General features: G+C 39.2%; 1 protein-coding gene and 1 pseudogene across 1 annotated transcript; both read right to left on the bottom strand.

Moving 5' to 3' along the window:
* Window positions 1–571: 571 nt before the first annotated feature.
* On the bottom strand, window positions 572–1,609 carry LOC120237242 (trace amine-associated receptor 6-like). The gene has a single exon (XM_039240442.1). The coding sequence runs from the start codon at window positions 1,607–1,609 to the stop codon at window positions 572–574; it is 1,038 nt and encodes a 345-aa protein (XP_039096373.1).
* A 10,889-nt stretch (window positions 1,610–12,498) lies between these two features.
* On the bottom strand, window positions 12,499–13,540 carry LOC120237240 (annotated as a pseudogene).
* Between the last annotated feature and the right edge of the window lie 3,328 nt (window positions 13,541–16,868).

Genomic DNA, 16,868 nt, shown 5'->3' on the forward strand with positions numbered 1-16,868 from the left:
CATCCTCATGGGCACCTACTGTATACAAGAGAATCCAGGAGCCGCTGAAGCAAATTCCAAGCACAGGTACCATGCAGACAGCCAACAAAATAGATTTCACTTCTGCCCCCAATTTTCCTTTGGGAAAACAAGCAAAGCATAGCCAAAAACAAACAGGACAACAACCCTGTGAAAGCTAACCTCAGAGAAATTTTTTAACAAGTTGGGAGTGAGTAGAAAACTTTCTAAGGAAAAGAGGAAAGAAGACAATGTTTAAAAAGGTGTTTTTAGGCTATGAAGGGAATAATCAATAAAATACAAGAGCAAAAGGGAGGGAAGGAAGTATGTGCAGGAAATGAGGGATGGTGAGCTCTGTAGCACTTAACAAATAGGGGTTTGACATTTACTAGTTATACAAATATTTTTTTGAGAAACGACAGGAAGCACACAGTTAATACTGGAAAACATTGATTTATCCTGTTAAATTTGAAGAGCAAATGGTTTTCTCCTCATTAATAGTCTTATTTGATTTTTACAAACTCATTTCCTTTGGAAATTGTAAAGGTTTCTCTAATTTCCTCAGTCCAATTGCTTACATTTGTTCAGGGAACAAATTCATGGTGGCTGAACTGACCTGGAAAACCCACCCACTCACAATAATTTTTATGGCTTTCCTGAACCATGGGTAAAATAAAGCATAAATTAAAGGATTCATGGCTGAATTATAATAAGCACACCAACAACAAATCTCATAAATGTAGGCAGGGGTTATGAAACCCATATAAGCATCAATTAGTGAGTCAATACTGTATGGTAACCATGAAATCATAAATGTTACCACAGTGATACCCAGGGTTTTCACTGCTTTTCTCTCTCTCTTGGCTACTCTGGATTTGTAACTAGCTGATGACAATTCTATTTTGCCCCCAGTATTTTCCATCTTTTTGGCCTGTTGTCTAGCCACAAGAAAAATATTGCTATAGAGAATTATCATAACAAGGGTAGGTATAAAGAAGGATAGAAAATCTATCAATACCCAGTTTTGATTTACAACTGTCTGACAGCCTCCTACACAGTTGAGGGCACTAGATAACTCCTCCAGCCCATCATCATAGGCACCTGTGAAGAACACGGCACCACTGTATACAAGAGGCAAGATCCAGGAGATGCCGATGCATATCCCTGACGCAGACACCGTGAACTTGGTAGGATAGACCAGAGGCTCAGTCACAGCGATGTACCTGTCGATGGAGATGAAGCACAGATGGAAGAGAGACGAGTAACAAAACGCCACATCAAAGCAACTGTGCAGGCTACAAAATCTGGCTCCAAAGTACCAGCAGCTCTCCACAGACCTGACCATGCTGAAGGGCATGACGGTCACCCCCACCAGAAAGTCAGCACAGGCCAGAGAGGCGATGAGGAAATTGGTTGGAGAGTGCAGCTGCTTGAAATGCAGGATTGAAATCACCACCAGGAGGTTTCCAAAAACAGCCAGCGGAGCCACAGAGCCAAACACCATGTAGAGAATGAGCCTGGGTCCAGGTGAATAGGAAGCTTTCACGCAGGATCTGGTCACGTTCTGGTAACAGAGCTGCTCAGCCGTAGAGGGGGATGAGTTGGTGCTCATGGTGCATGTGGAGAACTTTGTCCTTGATTTTCACACAGAGTATAAGATTCTGCTTTTTAAATACTCCTGGGGAGGAAAACATAATTATACCAGGATGCCTGAAGAAATTATCAGATATTATTTCTAATGTTTCCACTTTCCCTTTATTATTATAAATACTTTCTATACAACAAAATAAAATTGAACACAATTATATTGTAGGGATGCCTGGGTGACTCATTTGGTTGAGCGTCCAACTCTTGATTTCATCAGGTCGTTGTCTGGCATTTCCCGAGCTCGAGCCCTGCGTCCCCTGCTTGGGGTTCCTTGTCTCTCCCCCTCTCTCTGCTATTTCCCCACTCATGCTTGCTCATGCTCTCTCTTTCTCTCAAAATAAATAAATATTTTAAAAATTATGTTGTACAAGATTAGTAGGTGTTAATTTCAACTAAGTAATGCTTGATTCCTTTACTTTGATAAAAGTCCCTTTTTTTCATAAAAAATGTGTTTTTCTTTTTACCTCTAGTGTTCCTCTTTGCCACAGCTGCTGATATGGGATGGAACTGTGGAGATGAAGGATCACCTCCTCTTTATCTCTACGTTAGCTGACCTGCATCACTAAGACATGCAGTTCTTCCACATAAATAAATGCCATCAGTGGGAAAATCCCTGCATGGAATCCCTATAGTATAACGTGTGAACTTGGGAGACTTTTTTCAACAGTGATGATCAGGAAAGGCATTCTACAAAACAACTCTTAACATTAAATTAGCTTAGCCATTAAGTTTCTTGGGCCAAAGATTTCTTTTTTTTCTTTTTTTTTAATTTTTTTTTTTTTTAATTTCTAGGAGAGAGAGAGAGATAGCGTGAACAGGGGTGGGTCAGAGAGAGAGGGAGACGCAGACTCTGAAACAGGCTCCAGGCTCTGAGCTGGCAGTCAGCACAGAGCCCGACGCGGGGCTCGAACCCACGAACCGCGAGATCATGACCCAAGCGAAAGTCGGACGCTTAACCGACTAAGCCACCCAGGCGCCCCAAAGATTTCTTTTTTCGTAGACTTGAATCTTTCCCCTGTTCTTGGTCCTGATGTGGTCACCTCATCGGATTTTTGTACAGAGACACAATATGGTGTAAATAGGGAGAGTTATTACTTGGCTCTTTCTCTCTTGTTAGGCGTCATTTTTATATCTGCACTGGCTACCAACAAATAGAAAAGGTAACCTACATGAAGGACAGCTTGAGGTTGGTGAAATACATCACACACAACCATTAAAAAACAGCATGGTGTTTAGACACACCAGCACTTCTGAGGTACTATGAGTGTCAGTGCTGGTAGAAAGGAGATCAGTTCTCTTCTCAGACATCACTGGAAACACATCCGTGATATCTCTCTGTCCACATGAGAAATGGGCAGTGAACCCTCTGACTACACACGTTTGGTGTTCTGATAGAATTTCTGTTTCCAATCCTGAATGAATTCAAATAAGGAATAATGAGCATAAAGTTGGAAAATGGGAACACAATTCCTTAGTAATTTTGCAACCCTGCAATGCTGAAGTCTGCAGAGGAAGGGAAGACACTACTCAGACTTCTCGAAGATTCAAGACTCTTGCCACTGCAGGACTGTGACCTACACATGTGTGAACTTGCTTTTCAAGTTATAGAGTGCCACAGGTATTATTATTAATCCATCTGGCCATCTGCTTCCTAATCCACAAAAATTAGATTCTTTCTACTGTTTTTTCTACTATTTTTGAGAATCTGGTTTTGTAAAATAATAATAATTGTTTACAAGGGCAACAATCTAGGCCAGGCTGTCTCAAATTCAGCACTGTTGATGTCTGAGATCATATAACTCTGATGTGGGGATCTGTCCTGAACATTGAATGGGATTTAACAACATCCATGCTACTAGATTCTGGTAGATGTCAGTAAAATTTCCCCAAGTGCATCAACCAAAAATGTCTCCAGACACTGACAAGTGTCCTCTGAAAGGTAAATGTCTCAATGACTTGCCTAATGAGAAGATCTCAGTGACCAATGGGAAGACCTATTAAGAAGGTCTCAGTGACCTGCCTATTTATGCTAAAAAATACATACATGATACTCACCACTTAGGATAAAGAAATAACTTTATATCTCCCTCCAAATTCTGAGATTTAGTCATTCATTCATTAATCAATTCAATATATGTTTGTTGAGTGCCAGGAGTTGGGTACAAAACAATATAACAAAGAAATGAACAAAAAAGCTGGGTCCACACAATCCCTACCCTCATGAAGCTTGTAATCTTGAGCGGGAGACAAACCTTAAGCAAGTAAACAAATAAATGGATAGATGAATACAAATTGTGAAAAGTAGTAAAAAGGAAAAAGACAGTAGCTCGTGATGCAGGAAGCACTTAGGCAGGTGTAGATAAAGAGGTTTCTTCAAACACAGTAAAGCAAACATGCTACTTCAATATTTATAGAATTTTAATATAATATGTATGGGGAAAAATGAAATGAGGATGGAGTAGAACAATAGCTGGGGTTTTCTGATGTTTTCCAGCAGAAGGTAGCTTAAGGAGAAAGGAATATTATGCCCAAAAAAGAGAAAGACAGAGAGAGAAGAGATGGAGACAGAGACAGAGATAGAGAGACAGGGTGAAAGCCTTACTGTGGTCCAAGCAGAAATGGGTAGAAGGCCTGAAGTTTGTTCCAGGAGGAACCTGGACAGAACCCCAGATCTGCATACATTAGTTTATAAAACAAAGAGCTAGACATCCTCCAGTTTTCTACTGGGCCTAATTTCTGATGATTCTATCCAAGCTAATTCTTAGGATATTCAGTTAGGATTTATATTCTTCCCTTTTTCACCTGTCCCCCACAACTTTCAAGGCCCAATTTGCAACAGGTTTAGAAAACGCTACCACAATCAACAGGATCAAAACAAATTAAGAGTGTTACATTTTTTAAGGCAACAGACACAGATCTTAAAGTAGGTGCCGAGCCCCACCCCTCCAGCTCCATTGAGTGGACACAGCCATCTCTAAAATATCATCAAGAGACCAGAGAGAGAGAGAGGGAAAGCCTTGTACAGTAAAATACTATTTTCAGAATGAAGAAGCATAGATGAGGGGCGTCTGGGTGGCTCAGTTGGTTGAGCCTCCAACTTTGGCTCAGGTCATGATCTTGCGGTTTGTGGGTTCAAGCCCTGCATCAGGTTCTGTGCTGACAGCTCAGAGCCTGGAGCCTGCTTCAGATTCTGTATCTCCCTCTCTCTCTGCCCCTCCCCCACTTGCGCTCTGTCTCTGTCTCAAAAATAAATTATCATTAAAAAAAATTTTTTTTAAAAAGAAGTATAAATGAATGAAAAACTATAGATTAAATGTTACACCATAGCAAATCAATTACTCCCTCCGGTGTCCCCATCTCCCCAAAGAACTTTGCATTTTTCTTTATGATGCTCATACTTTCCCCTGGTGGCAGGAAAGTCCTGTGTTCCAAATCCCTCCCAATGACCTGAATGTACAGAGGGGGCCACAGCCTCCTCTGTGAGGGCTAATAGTGGGTGGTTGATGCACTTACTCTGTGACTGCCTGAGAGTCAATAGAATAAGACCAATAGAATAAGGTTCTATTGTCTAATAAATATGCCACCTTGGCCTCCTACTGACCTCTTTATGGCCTCAGGATCCCCACTTAAGAATTAGAAGTAATAATATTTGCCCCTTACAGGGTTGTTGGGAAGATTGAGTCAATGCAGGTAAAAGATCCTATGCACAGAATGAGGGTTACATGATTTTGATAAATCCTTATTAGGTTGAAATTGGCTTTATTGTTACATTTCCAATTCCAAAGCCTTTGGGAGCCATTCTGAGCCCACTAGTCGAGAAAACTCCTGGTGAGGTTAAAGCAAGTTTGCACTGTCTCTTGCCAATCAGATGACGACCGATATCCACCCCCACTCAATTATGTCTGCTTGAGCATGACCCCTAGGGTACCTTGTTGATCAATATCGGGAGTGACTTGTCCCCTTATTCTGGCCCTGGTATGATGATTGCACCTTGTGAAGGAACTTATTGTGGGAAATTCTTTTGATTATGGGAACAGACATCGTGTCTCCAGAAGGTCCTGTTTCCCTCCATGCTTTCCCTTGAGCTATGAACAAGCTAATGACCCCTAGTCATAAAAGATTGACCTTTACATGTACAGTTCTGTTTCTACCGTTGCGTTAGTCCAAGATGTTCGTACAGCTCAACATGTAAATCAACTAACCAAAAATGTCTCTCCTGCCCTAGCTATTAAAGAAATCATAAAAGTAGACACAAAGGTAAATGCACTCGAAGAGGCTGTTCTATGTATTGGAAATAAGCTAAACTCTTTAAAGGTATGGATGGCTCTCAAGTGAAATAAAGAATATAACTAGAAAAACAAGTCTTGCCAAGAGACAAAGAGCCTCACTTAGAGAGAAGGAACAGATAAGGGCAGAAGATAAGTTAGTACATACACCTTTGCTGACTGTGATGTATAGCATCCCTTCCCTAAGGACTACATTCCACAAACACCTTCCCTTACCCTGGCAGCTGTGATGAGGATGGATAAGAGTATCTACAAACCTATGACTTAATCTTAGCGTTATTAAAATGTGAACACCTTGTTATTTTCTTAGTTACTCAACCTCACTATAATTGGGGCAGTTCTGCAAGAAGACTTCTGTAAAACCTGTTTCTATACATTTCCAAAAACACCTTATCACAAAGAGCTATCCTTTGTAAAAATTCCATTTCCTGATGCCATGTTAACATTTGATCTATAAATAAAGACACCAAAACCGACAGGACAGAGATGCCTGCCTGGTGATCAGAAAGGATCTCGGGGCTCTCTCACTCTCTTTCGCCGACACAGTCCATCCTTCAGGGACCCCTGGACCTGTCGGAGCCGGCGCGGCCTCCGACAAGAACCCACGTGTTGCATGCCAGAAGCACTTAATAAAGGTTCAGTGATGCAAAGGCTAACAGCAGAGACCCCACACAACCAGAATAAGTTCACAGAAGAAAATAATGAGGGAAGTAGCAGGTTTCTTTATAATGAAAGTTTTTAATAACATAAAAATAGAATAATATGTTGATCTAGAAAAAGAAATGGTAAAATTAGACGATTTGTCTAATTTTGAAAAGCTACAAATAAAAGGCAAGTGTAAATTTTTTAAACTCGATGCTGAAAGTGCTTGTTTGAATCCAGAAGCTTTATGATAGTCACCAGATTTCTTAAACACTTTGGTTTTAGCCTCCTTATTCTTAAAATGAGGCAGCAGGAGGATTCTATAGCTTATGGAACAGGATGAGAAAACACCGCTATACTGAAACCACTAGCATCAAAAGAAATTGATGATATTCAGTGCTGGAACCAAAGAGTTGTGGGTAACATGATACTAAACAATCTAGGGTGCCTTTAATCATTTGTAAAATCGAATAAAGACAAAGGAGAGATAAGAGAATTTCTCATAAGCACAGTAGAGTCAGAAATAATACACTATTTCAGGAAAGGTTTACCACCTCATAGCATTTGTGAAATAACAGAAATGATGTGCTAGTAGATACTGTTGATTTACATTATTCCAGAAATTAGAAAAAAATAGCAAGTTTTTTTTATATATTCATTCCTGCCCCAAAGATATGATGCCCTAGTTTTGAAATCTTGATATCTGACTGCCCCAAAACTAAAGCTAGAACAGCATCGAGTATTTTAATTGCATTGTGCATGAGACAGAGAGCACCTTCCAGTCTTACTACAAAGAATAAGTCTTCATCTCTGAAATAAGTGTTTCATCCAGTGTTAATTGCATAGCTAATCAGTTTCCCTTTTCTGCCAAAACCGAATCTATGGGTCATAATGAAATACACTTACTAGGTTCTGTCTTATCATCATGTTGTGCCCTTCATTTCAGTTCTATTTGACACATTTTTTGGATTAAATTTTATTTTATTTTATAAAATATATTTTATTTCGATATAGTTGACATATAGTGTCATATTAGTTTCACATGTACAATATAGTGATTCAACAGTTCTATATGTCACCCAGGAACTCAACACAAGTGTACTCCTTAATCCCCATCACCTAGTTCCCCCCTCATGCTCCCACCCACCTCTCTTCTGTTATTTAGAAAGAACATCAGTTTGTTCTCTATAATTAAGAGTCTGTTTCTTGACTTGTCTCTCTCCTTTTTCCCCTGCACAATTTTCTTTTTTTTTTTTGCTTCTTAAATTCCACATATGAGTGAAATCATATGGTATTTGTCTTTCTCTGACTGGCTTACTTTGCTTAACATTACACTCTAGTTCTATCCATGTTGTTGCAAATGGCAAGATTTCATTCTTTCTATAGCTGAATAATATTCCATTGTGTGTACATGTGATATTTGTGTGTGTGTCTATACCATATTTTCTTTATTCATTCATTTATCGATGGACACTTGGGCTGCTTCCTTTATTTGGCTATTGTAAATAATGTTGCAATAAACATAGGGATCCATGTATCCCTGTGAATTAGTGTTTTTGTACCTTTTGGGAAAATACTCAGAAGTGTGATTACTGGATTATAAGGTTGTTCTATTCTATAATCTATTCTACAATTCTATTGATTAGGTTTAAATCAACTAAATATTTTTTTCCTTCTTTACATTTTTTCTTTCTTTTATTATTCTGGACTCATTTTGGATTTTTTTTTATTATTCACTCTTTTTCTCCCATAAAAGTATAAATAGGACTTACTTATATTGTTCTCTTGGAATCCTAGAGTTCTAATATATATACCTGATAAATTAAATTCTCCAATAAATTAATAATTTTACCAATTCAGGGCAATGCACATGTTTGCCAGGAATTGCAATATATACTTTACCTCCATTTGTCTTGGCTACTTTATTGATAATGCTGCCATTTATTTTAAGACATTTATTTTTACTTTCAGTATTCATTTTATTTTTCTGATATTGACACTCTGTGGCACACTTCATGACTTCCCACACTATAGTGTTTCCTCTGGGATTCGTTTTTTTTTTTTCTGCCTTGAAAACTCCTTTGGGTTTTTTTTTTGTGTGTGTGTGGGTTTGCTGTCAGTGAAGATGCTCAGGTTTTGTTCATTAAAAAAATATTTTTATTTCACATTCAATTTTGAAAGGTACTTATGCGAACTTCAAAATTCAAGGTTGTCAGTTATTTGTTATAAAGGCTTTAACGATCAGGACACTTGGTGCATTAGTCGGTTAAGCGTCCAACTCTTGATTTTGGTTCAGGTCACGATTTCACTGGGTGAGATCCAGCCCACTTCCAGCTCTATGCTGACAGCGTGAAGCCTGCCGAAGATTCTCTCTCTCCCTCTCTCTGCTCCTTACCCGCTTGCCCTTGCACATGTGCACACTCTCTCTCGAAGTAAATCAAGTTTAAAAACATTGATTAATTAATTAATTAATTAATTAAAGACTTTAATAGGGTGGCTCAGTCAGTTAGGTGACCGACTTCAGCTTAGGTCATGGCCTCAGTTTGTGGGTTCAAGCCCCACGTTGGTCTCTGTGCTGACAGCTCAGAGCCTGGAGCCTGCTTCAGATTCTGTGTCTCCCTCTCTCTCTGCCCATCCCCCGATCACATGCATGCTCTTTCTCTCTGAAAAATAAATATGCGTTAAAAATTTTTTTAAAAAAACAGGAGGATATGAAGTCAGAGAGGACAATGTGCACTAAGGTGTGCAGACGGGCAGGCAAACAGTCAGCAGGGACCGTGCTGTTGAGTTGCTGTAGGACAGGCGCTATATGGGGAGGAGCATGAATACAGAAGGAATGAACGCAGGGTAAAGATGACTTGCCAAGCAGTTGGAGGCAGAGATCAGTGTGTGGGAGGGGAGGGGACATAAAATATACATGGTGACACGTACAAATCTTAGCTACACAGGTGTGCTACAGTGCAAGTGTTTTTTTCTGTAATACTCTTTTATTTTAAGTTTATTTATTTATTTTGAGAGGGACGGAGACAGGGGGGGCGGGGGAGAGGGCAGAACTCAAGAAACTTTGAGATCATGACCTGAGCCAAAACCAAGAGTCAGAAGCTTAGCCAACTGAACCACCCAGGAGCCCCTTGGGTTTTGCAACCTCTTAAATCTTGCTTAGAGTCTCACAGCCCACCAGGAACAAAGAAACAGAATCCAGAAAATTTAGGGATTCTGCTCCTTTTTCGCAGGGTGACATCCAAGCTCCAGGGGCCTTGGCCTCCGCATTAGCATCTATGGGTGTTCCTGGAGGTGTATTTAGGAATGCATCTCCCTGCCTCTAAGGAGCAGCCTCAGTGGCATTCCCTTCAGGAGAAGTGCTCCTTCCAGCCCTGCTAGGAAGTTAAGTCTCTCAAAGCAGGTGATGGACTGAACATCCCCACTGTTGCTGTTTTCACTTTTCAAGAGGAGACCTAAAGAGTAGAAATAAAATACAAATAAAAGATTGAGAAGTGACTGTTGCTAGCTTCCATAGCTCCTGAATACAACACATAACTAATATTAGAGGGAAAGAGTTCGAGAAACTTAAAGATCTGCCGAAAAAGACAAAACTTAAATGCTTAACAACATTAAGATGTAATTTCTAAGATAATTTAATCACTTTGAGATGTAGTCCCTGAAACATACCAACGCAGCCACAATTTCATTTCTTTAGGTAGAAAAATGTAGCAGAGATATATACTCAAAAGATATTCCCCTGAAATAAAACAAGCAAACAAGACAGACCTAACTTCAATGCACAGGTAAAAGTAGAGATATGTATGGTTAATATCTATCTATCTATTTATTGAAATCTCTATTTTAATATTTTTATTTCATTTCATATATTAAAATGATAAAGATAAATTACAAAGCAAATTCTCCACCCCTACCACATACATATTGTCTATTATACATAAAATTACACTTTGTAAAAGGATGTAGAAATATATCTATGTATGGAGGCATATATCAATTTATACAGAACTCGTTAGTGCTTTTTCTTTTCTTAAGAGAAAAAGAGAGAGAGCTTAAGCAGGGAAGGGGCAGAGGGAGAGGGAGAGAGAGAATCTTAAGCAGGCTACAAGTCCATGTCCGTGATCTCCTGATCATGACCTGAGCTGAAATCAAGAGTTGGACGCTTAATTGCCTGAGCTGCAGGCACCCCTTGTTTGTGCTTTTTAATGGCATCAAAACATTCCTTTATGGGGTTAGAGCATAATTTTATTAATTTATTCCACACTGATCCTAGGTTATTCCAAGTAATAATTAAGAATTATACAATAAATGTCCTTGGACTGTTTGCTTCCTTGTCTGACTCTTCTTCTTCTTTTTTTTTTTTTGGATTCCTTACTAGAAATGACATGTATGTTTAAACTTTGTAAAAAAATTTTTTAATTCCCCTCAGAAAACTGATACTAAGTTGTATTCTCATGAGATATATGTGAGAAAGCTCTACTTTCTCTAGAGTGGTCCATTTCCCATACTCTAATTGTTATCAGGTATTTCTTATCCTTCTAACATTTGCCCACTTGATATACAAAATACTGCCACATTTTAACATTGTAAAGTTCGTTGTACATTTGGCACTTTAATGTATTTATTAATCATATTTTTCCTCTGCAACATTGCCTATTTATTTGTATGGGAGATGGTAAGCTATACCTTACTGTTTTGTAAAAGTCCTCGTTTTTAAATCTATTAACCTTCCCTTCACCATATATGCTGCCAGTGGTTTTCCCAAGTTTGCCTTGTCCCCCCCAAATCTGGCTTTGTTTTCTTCTGAAGTTTTAAAATTAAAATTTTTTTGTTTATTTATATTTGAGAGAGAGAGAGAGACAATGTGTGAGAAGGGGAGGGGCAGAGAGAGAGGGAGACATAGGATCTGAAGCAGGTCCCAGGCTCTGAGTTGTCAGTTCTATGCAGGGCTTAAACTCCCAAACCATGAGATCATGACCCAAGCCAAAGTCAGATGCTCAACCGACTGAGTCACCCAGAAATCCCTGAAGTTTTAAAATTTAAATTATGTGCAGAAAGCTACTGGGGTTTTCATTCAGGATTCCTCCAGTAAAAAATTATAAAATATTTTCTTTGACTTTTCTAACATCTGAAAGAAATATGTTTTGCTTTTGTAAATGACATGAGATAAGATGTTTAACAATTTTCTCCAAAGAGTGATATACCATATCATCATTTCTTGAATAGTCCATCCTTCTACCATAACTTATAGTATATTGTTATTTATTGTATATTGTTATTTAGTTCACCAACAATGTACTACTTTGGATAGTGTTAATAAAGAAAAAAAAATGACAGAAAACTGCCCTCCACAATAGCTGGAAGGGAAAACAACACACCTCATAGGATAAGAAAACAATCACATAAAACAATCACTGGTATGGATTCTACACCATCTGTTCAGAATTATTCCACAAAATATTTCCAATGATATAAAATATGAGTCCAGTTCTGAGTCTGGAGTGACTGATGTGTATGGCTCAGAGATCTCTCAGGAGCTACAGAAAGAGGGGCCCCCCAAAACAAGCTGCTTAAAATGGAAGACAAGTGCACAGTCCAGAGAAGACAGGGATGGAGAGATTTCACTGAAAACTTTTGAAAGTGGCATGAAGACAAGCTTGAAAGGGAGGCCTGGACATGAAAAATAAGTAAGAACTGACAAAGCAGGGAAGTGTGCAGATTTGGGGAAACTAGGAAATATAAACTTTGTGTCAAGCATTGTTTAGTAAGCACATTTCTATCAAATGCTTAAAGATGTTTAGTTCTCCAAGAAAATAAAGCACGAAAATTATGCCCCTGAAATTGAGGTACCATTTTTACTCCTCAATTTAATGGGTCATGAAATTCCCAATATATCAACAAACTCCTCAATTTGAAATGTAGGGGTTTAAGGAAACAAATTCATAGTTGATGAACTGTCTCCTCGTAATACTTGACCACTTAAAATGAATTTTATTGCTCTCCTAAACCAAAGGTAAAATAAAGCATAGATCAAAGGATTTAGAGCAGAGTTATAATAACCAACCTATTAAGCATCTCGTAAACATATGAAGGTGTTATAACCCCCTCAAAAGAATCAATGAGCGAATCAATCATAAATGGTAACCATAAGATCAAAAAATGCTACCACCGTGATACCCAGGGTTTTAGCTGCTTTTCTCTCTCTCTTATTCACCCTGGTTTTGTATGGCTCTGATGTTTCTGTTTTGCTACTATTGTTTTCAATCTTTTTGTCCTGCTTTCTGGCCACAAGAAAAATATTACTGTACAGAATTCTCATTACAAAAGTAGGTATGAAAAATAATAGTGAATCTATCAAAATCCAAACTTGATTTATAACTGGTTGACAACCGCCTACACAGCTGAGGGCACTAGATAACTCCTCCAGCCCATCATCATGGGCACCTGTGTAGAGCACAGCACCACTGTATACAAGGGGCAGGATCCAGAAGATGCCGATGCATATCCCTGACAGACACCATGAACTTGGTAGGATAGATGAGAGGGTCAGTAACAGCGACGTACCTGTCGATGGAGATGAAGCACAAGTGGAAGATAGAACAATAACAAAATGCCACATCACGGCATGTGTGGAAGGTACAGAATCTTGGCCCTTCCACCAAGGGAAAAAAGTACCAGCAGCTCTCCACAGACCTGACCATGCTGAAGGGCATCACGACCATCCCCACCAGAAAGTCAGCACAGGCCAGAGAGGCGATGAGGAAATTGATTGGACAGTACAGCTGCTTGAAATGCAGGATTGAAATCACCACCAGGAGGTTTCCAGAAACAGCCAGCAGAGCTCCAGAGCCGAACACCGTGTAGATAATGAGCCGCGGTGTGGGCGAGTAGGAAGCTTTCACGCAGGACCCGGTCACGTTCTGGTAGCAGAGCTGCTCGGATGCAGCGGGGGACGAGCTAATGCTCATGGTGCTGCCGCCAAGAGCTTGTAAACGTGAAGTTCTGCCCTTGGCCAGTCACACAGCATAAAGCAGGTTCCTATTTCCTAGGGCAGAGAAAAGTTCGTTTGCACCTGCCTACCTTTGTTATAGTTATCGGACAATATCTCCATGGCCTGTCGCGTACTCATATTGATTTTAATATCTGAACACTTGAAGTATATATTCAATTTAAATGTTCAACAAATCTTAGCTGTAATTCATTATTACCATTATTTTTCTTATACTTTAGAGTACACTTGGAAACAATTTTCTAAGTCCAATCATTTAATTTCAAGTGCATCTTGTACAAATTTGCTAATCCCAAAGATTTCTTCTTGCCTTACAATTTGTCAATAATCTCTTATTACCCGGTCTTGACACAGGGATATTTCTCTTTGTCAACATTAGTGAGATATGTGTGATTTGTTTTTTATTGGTTGCCTTTTATTACACCCACCTCAAGACTGTTGGAGGAGTAATGACAAAATCCACAAGAAGCATTGCTGAATCCCACACCCAAAATCCATACCCAAAGGCTAAGGTGGAATCCCTACAGCGTAAGGTATGAACAGGGATGAGAAACTTATCTTTAATGATCTCCACTAATGTATATGTTTTGCTGTAGCCTGCATACTAAAACCCACAGAGCCAATTTGAAAAAAGAAAATGAGAGAAAACTCTCACTCATAAGCAAAGATGCAAAAATCTTAAACAACTGTTTACAAACTCGATCCAGAAATATATAAAAAGATGATACATCATGATTAGAGTTGATGCAGGAATGAAAGTTTGCTTTGAAATTAGAAAATCTATCAATATAAATCACCATTGTAACAGGTTAAAATCTTACGATCATCTGACGAAATGAAAAAAAAAGCATTTGATAAATTTCAAAATGTGGTCATTACTAAAAGAAACATTCTTAGAGGACTCTAAAAGACAAGAGGTCTTTTGTACCTATAGAGGTCCGTACAGAAAGGACCCATCACATATGATATACTCAATACTGAAATGTGACAGTATTCTCTTTAAGATGAGTAAAAAGGTTTAGATGCTTTAGTAAAAGACTCAGGGAACGTTAAAGTTTTCCCAAGATGCCTATAAATCCGCCTGCAGTTCAATCATTTGTGTATGCAATATTTATATTTGTTTATTTATTACGCATGTATTTGTGAATGGTCTTCAATATACATGAATAAACACAAAATCTCTTCTTCCTGTAGTGGGAGTTTCTATGTTAACATGAGAAACAGACATAAAATAATATAGCAATTCACTGTGCTTCTAGCTAAAATTAACACATTTAAAGTCACAATGAGAAGCACCTAGGTGGCTCAGTCGGTTAAGCGTCCAACTTCGACTCAGGTTATGAACTCACGATTCGTGACACAAATTCAGAGGCAGGATCACGAATCGTCTCACGATTCAGACGATTCTCTGAGCTTGCTGACAGCTCAGAGCTTGGAGCCCGTTTCGGATTCGGCTCAGATCATGATCTCACAGGTCATGGGTTCAAGCCCCACGTCGGGCTCTGTGCTGTCAGCTCAGAACCTGGAGCCTGTTTCAGATTCTGTGTCTCCCTCTCTCTCTGCCCCTCCCCTGCTTGCACTGTCTGTCTCTGTCTCAAAAATAAATAAACATTAAAAGGATAAATAAATAAAATCACAATGAGATACCACTCCACACCTGTCAGAATGGCCAAAATTAACAACTCAGGCACAACAGGTATTGGTGAGGTTGTGGAGAAAGGGGAACCCTTTTACACTGGTGGTGGGAATGCAAACTGGTGCAGCCACTCTGGAAAACAGTGTGGAGGTTCCTCAAAAATTAAAAATAGAACCACCTTACGACCCAGCAATTGTGCTACTAGGTATTTATCCAAAGGATACAAAAATACTGATTCAAAGGGGTACATGCACCCCAATCTTATAGCATGCTATCAACAATAGCCAAAGTATGGAAAGAGCCCAAATATCCATTAACTGATGAATGGATAAAGATGTGGTGTGTATATATATATATGTGTGTGTGTGTGTATATATGGATACACACATATATGTATATGTATATATGTACATATATATACACAATAAGAATATTACTCAGTGATCAGAAAGAATATCTTGACATTTGCATCAACATGGATGGAACTAGAGTGCATTATGCTAAGTGAAATAAGTCAGAGAAAGACAAATGTCATACGATTTAACTCATATGTGGAATTCAAGAAACGAAACAGATGAACTAGGGGAAGGAAAGCAAAACACAGAGAGGGAGACAAACCATAAGAGACTCTTAAATACAGAGAACAAACTGAAGGTTGCTGGAGGGGAGGAGGGGAGGAATGGGCTAAATGGGAGATGGGCATTAAGGAGGACACTTGCTGGGACGAGCACTGGGTGTTACACGCAAGTGATGAATCACTAAATTCTATTCCTAAAATCACTATGTTAACAAACTTGGATTTAAATAAAAAATAAAAGAAACACATTTGAAAAGTGTAGAGTGAGAAATGACATCAACAGCTAACAGAACTGCTGTAAATGAATAGAATTCACTATGGGTATAAATTTAGGGCTAAGCTAGAAAGATGAGGATGAATGGAAGGTATTCATGTAAAGAACAGGGAACAATTCAGATATTGTGCACATATCTGAATGTACATCCCAATGATCATTTCAGATTTTATCCTATGACTAATGCATGGAGGTAGAGAAAACATACATGTTAGCAGGTAAAGATCTCAACTACCACAGAAGGCAATTTTCTTGCTTTTTCTGTAACTTATCTTTAACTTTCTTTTTTTTAAAAAATATTTTTTATTTATTTCTAGGAGAGAGAGAGAGAGACAGCGTGAGCAGGGGAAGGTCAGAGAGAGAGGGAGACACAGACTCTGAAACAGGCTCCAGGCTCTGAGCTGGCAGTCAGCACAGAGCCCGACGCGGNNNCACAGACTGAAACAGGCTCCAGGCTCTGAGCTGGCAGTCAGCACAGAGCCCGACGCGGGGCTCGAACCCACGAACCGTGAGATCATGACCCAAGCGAAAGTCGGACGCTCAACCGACTAAGCCACCCAGGCGCCCCATCTTTAACTTTCTTATAAGCCCCCATGTCATGGGATCCCACAGTCGTCTCCCAGGCTTGCATCTAAATTCCAGGGTACCATGCAGTATGCCTCATTTATGCATGAATAGACTGGGATTGTCTTTGTAGGTGTCTTCTTGGATGAAATGGCCATCTGTCTCATAATGAAAAAACGGATGTTCATATGACCCTAAACTCTGAATGTGCTTAACTATGGCCCCCTCTAGACTGT

This window comes from Hyaena hyaena, unplaced genomic scaffold (assembly GCF_003009895.1).
Source record: "Hyaena hyaena isolate Hyena2069 unplaced genomic scaffold, ASM300989v1 scaffold_178, whole genome shotgun sequence".
NCBI classification, from domain to species: Eukaryota; Metazoa; Chordata; class Mammalia; order Carnivora; family Hyaenidae; genus Hyaena; species Hyaena hyaena.

Coding starts and splice junctions, on each gene's coding strand:
- LOC120237242 (XM_039240442.1), bottom strand. CDS start 1,609: ATGAGCACCAACTCATCCCCCTCTACGGCTGAGCAGCTCTGTTACCAG.